The 4,831-nt window shown below is 50.6% G+C and overlaps 1 protein-coding gene across 1 annotated transcript; it reads left to right on the top strand.

Annotated features, from left to right (window-relative positions):
* The first annotated feature begins 1,017 nt into the window (after positions 1 to 1,017).
* Positions 1,018 to 2,864, top strand: LOC120876417 (calcitonin). The gene is made up of 3 exons (XM_040258298.1): positions 1,018 to 1,106; positions 1,373 to 1,519; positions 2,399 to 2,864. Exons 1-3 carry the CDS (start codon positions 1,021 to 1,023, stop codon positions 2,595 to 2,597), a joined length of 432 nt encoding a protein of 143 aa, XP_040114232.1. The 5' UTR covers positions 1,018 to 1,020; the 3' UTR covers positions 2,598 to 2,864.
* Positions 2,865 to 4,831: the final 1,967 nt, after the last annotated feature.

The raw sequence follows: 4,831 nt of genomic DNA, 5'->3' as shown, positions 1-4,831 counted from the left end.
TTGCTTCTCCTTTACTCCTGAAGGCCATCCTGGCCCACCTATAACCAGGTGCTCCTAGCTGCCTGTCCCGCTGGGAAGAAGGTAGAAGGTTGTGGCTGACAGCTCATTTTCTTCTAACTAGCGCCAGTGAAACCGCAAGCATCCCCAGGGCTTCGCCTGGACGCTGGAAGCGCCGTGCGCCCAGCCCTAGCTTCCTAGCCTAACTTGGTCCTCGGCCCCTGCTTTGGTGCCCATCCTTTGCATGCAGGATCCTGTTGGAGTTTGTTCTGGGAGTGCCCTGAGCAGTCTAGGTCCCCAGGAGAGATCGTGTTTGGTTCTCCGGCCGGTTAAGCCCTGAAGCTTCCTCTGAGGCGTCTGCAGCTCGCTTGCGTGCCTGGGGCATTGGCATGGACTTGGGGCAGTGCAGTCAGCCGGCCAGAACGTGGAGCTCATTTCGGGGAGCTGGCGCCCAGCACCTGCTGCTAAACCGCATTTTAGCAGAGAAGGGATGCGCTGGCAGAGTCCAGGCACGATCCTGCACGTTAAATTACTCCCAAACCCAAACCCACAGACTGAGAGGTTAATGCTCCTTTCCAATTTACCCCTCCTGCCTTCCTCTCCCACCCGCTGGCAGCGAAGTCCAGCGGAGGCTAAGTGGTCCTAGATTTCTCAGTCCCTAAGAAGATAGGCAGTCTACAGCAAGGGTGGGTCCTCGCTTGGTTTCTGCCTGGGGCAAAACGTGTGGCTTTATGTGCGTGTGTATAGCTTCTTCCTGGCTTTCACGGAACAAAACCAGAACCCTCCCCCACCCCTCCCCAGCACACCTATTTCTACTTACCAAACTATTCAGTGTAACGTATATTTTGAGATTCAAAGCAGCCTATCTGGGCAAATGAACTAAAAAGAGGCGTGGGGAGGTGAAGTAGCCTGCCTGAATTCTCAAGGCAGTTGTGGCCGGACTGGAACCTGGGTCTGTGGGCTCCGGACGGTGCCTGGTCCTGGTGCAGTGGTAACGTCATTCTCCCTTTACAGAGAGGCATCATGGGCTTCGGGAAATCCTCCCCCTTCCTGGCTTTCAGCATCTTGGTCCTGTGCCAGGCAGGCAGTCTCCAGGCGACACCACTCAGGTGAGACAGCCTGAAGCCACGAACTTATTCCCCTTCCACTGACCCTGGGATCAGGCAGTTTTTTGCCTCTGAGGTCACAGCAGCGGGAGGCTCCCAGTGAATCAATACCCTTAGGTGGACACTGGCCTTGAGCCCTGTGGGCTGGGAGTCAGGAGAGCCATGTCCTCTGGGAAAGCCACAGGGACTGGGTAGCCTGGGTGCTTATCCTGGGAAGGAGGCAGGCAGGGGCTCAGAGCCTCTTTGCAGGGGTTGCTTCCTCTCTCCAGGTCAGCTTTGGAGACCCTCCCTGATCCTGGGGCACTCAGTGAGAAGGAAGGGCGCCTCCTGCTGGCCGCATTGGTGAAGGCCTATGTCCAGCAGAAGACCAACGAGCTGGAGCAGGAGGAGGAGCAGGAGGAGACAGAGGACTCCAGGTAAGTCTCCCCTCCCAGCTCTGGCCTATTCAAGAGGGTGTAGCCCAGAAAAGCAGGAAAAACAACATCTGGCCAGAGTCCTGCAGGTTGTCCCTGATCACCAGGACGGCACTCAGTCATTCTCAGCCTCCATGGAAGACTGTGATCTGTCCAGATGCAGCTGGAGGAACTGTGGTTAGTTAGACACATTGAAAAGATCAACTCCTGAAAGCTGTTAGGAAATGCGATGGGGAGATGTGGAAGCACTTATTCTGAGAGTTGGTCTTGCCCTACTGAGGAGAACGCTCAGCACTGGATGAGATAGGACTGGTAAGTGTGGAGCCAGGGGATGGGCCTGTTGTAGCTCAGGATATCTAAGGAATTTAACCTGTGTATATTCTTTCACACCTGCAAGGCACCTTCATTGCACAGTTGCAAGGTAAACCCAAAGGCCTTGCAGAGGGTGGGGTCAGGTAGAGCAGTGTCTGAGGTAGGTCTGGGGCCTTTAGATGTGTAGAATCTGTGGACATGTGCACGTTCTCACTGGGCCAGACACCCTTCCCCATCCCCACCTCCCTGTGCACCCTGAGCTTTGAGTAACGCCAGCAGAGCCACGTATTGCTCGTGCATGCACCCTGAGGACCTGTCTGCAGAGCGGGAAGAACTGAGCAGCATGTGGAATCCAGAAAAGGTCACCCCTTCCCCACCGCAGCCCTTCCCCACTCTGCCCTGGCTCAGTGAACCTCTGAGATCTCCTAGTGGAGGGTGTGTGAGCTGTGCCTCCTGCCTGCCCCTCCCACCTCTGCTCCAAGTGCCCCCTCCCTGGTCTAACCTTCTGCATGACTGCCCCCAGGAGCAGCCCTGGTGCATGGTATTGTCTGGCATGTCTTTTCCCTGCAGCCTGGACAGCTCCAGAGCTAAGCGGTGCAGTAATCTGAGTACCTGTGTGCTGAGCGCGTACTGGAAGGACTTGAACAACTATCATAGATACTCTGGCATGGGCTTTGGGCCTGAAACACCTGGCAAGAAAAGGGACATAGCCAACAGCTTGGAGAAGGACCTCTCCTCCCATTTTGGGGTGCCCCAGGATGCCAACTGAACTCCTTCCACTGCTTCCTGATTTCCTTTCTTGTTCCCATGGATGAAATTAATGCATGTGGATTTCACTCTGATTGCTCTTCAAGCTCGTATTGGTAGCTTTGCTTATGACAAAGAATGCCAGGAACCTCAGAATGGAAGGAAAGACAGCAGGACTCACAGATAAGGTTAGAGATGAGAGAGAGTGAGGGAAGTTTCTGAGATCCCAAGGGTATCATGGCAGAGCCCTCCAATTCCTGCTTCATCCCTCACGCCTCGTCATTGATGAATAAATCTATTTTCTAAAAGGATTGACACTTTGGTGGTCATTACTCTGGTCCCCGTTCAAGGCCTGAGAGTGCCCAGGGCCTATGCTTAAAAGTAGCCTTCACCTTAGGGTAAGTGGGATACAGGGTGTGGTAAGAGTCCTGTGAACCAGCTCCTGCAATGAGAACAGGTGTGCTGCGGAGCAGGTAAGCACTGCTGGGGGAGGATGCTGCAAACCTGGTGCTCTGAGCCTCTTCCAGGTAAGACTTCAGAAAGTTTTCATTTTCCGTAGGAAGTGGTTTTGTTGGTGTTTGGGGCTGGGATATGTCCTCATATGCTCCTTGAGTGTTGGGGTGGGGAGAATGTAAGAGATGGTAAGTGTAGGGTTTTAGCACTTGTCACATGGCCTTGAAGTGCATTTTTTGTGAAAACTTTTAGGCAGGGCTTCTGGCAAAGGCTGCTAGGTCATTTCCCCTAACAGCCTTGATAATTGCATTTAGGAGAAATACTTACATTTAAGTGATATGTCGAAGAGCTACAATTCTCTTTCTGAAGGCCCGATGGGTAGGCTTCTGTTGCAGCCTCTCACTGACAGGCCTTCTCTCCTTTCTCCATCCTGCAAACCAGCATCACTGCCCAGAAGAGGTCCTGCAACACCGCCACCTGTGTGACCCATCGGCTGGCAGGCTTGCTCAGCAGATCTGGGGGTGTGGTAAAGAGCAACTTTGTGCCCACCAACGTGGGCTCTGAAGCCTTTGGCCGGCGCCGCAGGGAACTTCAGGACTGAGCAGAGAAATGACTCTGGGAAGAAGGTGATTGCCTTGTACTGTCAGAAGGGAGGAGAAGGGATTTGGAGGTTAGGACTTGCATTTTGAAACCACTGGACATGGGTTCAGATCTCTTCTCTCCAATTACATTTTTCCTCTTGAGTTAGTGAGTTCCTACAACTTAGCTTAAAATCCGAGCACTAGGACAGGCTGTGGTCTTCCCTGGTGGCTCAGGTGGTAAAGAATCTGCCTGCAATGCAGAAAGCCCAGGTTCAGTTGGGAAGATCCCCTGGAGAAGGAAATGGACACCCACTCCAGTATTTTTGCCTGGAAAATTCCATAGACAGGGGAGCCTGGTGGTCCATGGGGTCGCAAAGAGTTGGACATGACTGAGGGACTAACACACTCTTTCATACACACAGGACAGGCTGTGGAGATGCAGTGTCATCTTTCTCAGAAGAGAAAAATAGCTTGCTAAATTCAGAAAGGGAAGGCCTTGCAAATCTTAGCCTGGGTCACACATCATTAATTAACCCAGTTTCGGAAAACCCTTCAACATTGATCAGTGTTCACAGATTCAGACAAGAGAGCTATAACTGTAATACTGCTGCTAGTATTAATAGTGACCCCTGAATTGTTTTCTCATCTTTTGCCATAAAAGTTTTCTCATGTCGCATATCCATAATTTGTAAATAGAGTTCAGTTAAAGAAACATTTCTATAAATTTGTGTTCTTTCAGTAGTAATTGTGATTATTTCCTTCTTATTCTCCTACTTCTCTTTCTTTTTCTTCTTTCCCTCTTCCTACCCCTCTTCTTCTTTTTAATTTTATTTATTTTTTTCACCTCAGGTTACCATGAAGCTAAACTCACCACTTCTGTTAATTTCTGTTGACAACCACTTGGTGAGGAGGCACCATGGAAGATATACATGTTTGCATCCTAATAGATACTGGAAAAAAAAGCACCTTTATCACTTGAAAGGAATGAAACTGAATGCAAAAATAAGCTAATTCCATATTTGTTGTGCATCTTTTTTATATTTGATTCTATATACAGTAAATGTGATGGCATCTCTCATTAGCTTATCTGGTAGCAAATTGGGTCTTTGAAAGATGTTCTGTTGACCATGGCATCTCTGCCAACTCTTAGGGGGACATTCAGTCACTGCCTCTGTGGCCTGTGGGGACACATGGTAATGGTGATGCTATGCTTTATTGACCA

Source organism: Oryx dammah, unplaced genomic scaffold (assembly GCF_014754425.2).
Source record: "Oryx dammah isolate SB20612 unplaced genomic scaffold, SCBI_Odam_1.1 HiC_scaffold_17, whole genome shotgun sequence".
Lineage (NCBI taxonomy): Eukaryota > Metazoa > Chordata > Mammalia > Artiodactyla > Bovidae > Oryx > Oryx dammah.
The sequence above is the reverse complement of the archived record's forward strand: the minus strand, read 5'-3'. Positions and strand labels throughout refer to the sequence as shown.

Excerpts from the sequence above, each read along its gene's own strand:
- LOC120876417 (XM_040258298.1), top strand. The coding sequence starts at position 1,021 with ATGGGCTTCGGGAAATCCTCCCCCTTCCTGGCTTTCAGCATCTTGGTC. Across the intron at positions 1,107-1,372 it reads CTCCAGGCGACACCACTCAG|GTCAGCTTTGGAGACCCTCC; the intron begins GTGAGACAGCCT and ends TCCTCTCTCCAG. Across the intron at positions 1,520-2,398 it reads GAGGAGACAGAGGACTCCAG|CCTGGACAGCTCCAGAGCTA; the intron begins GTAAGTCTCCCC and ends TTTTCCCTGCAG.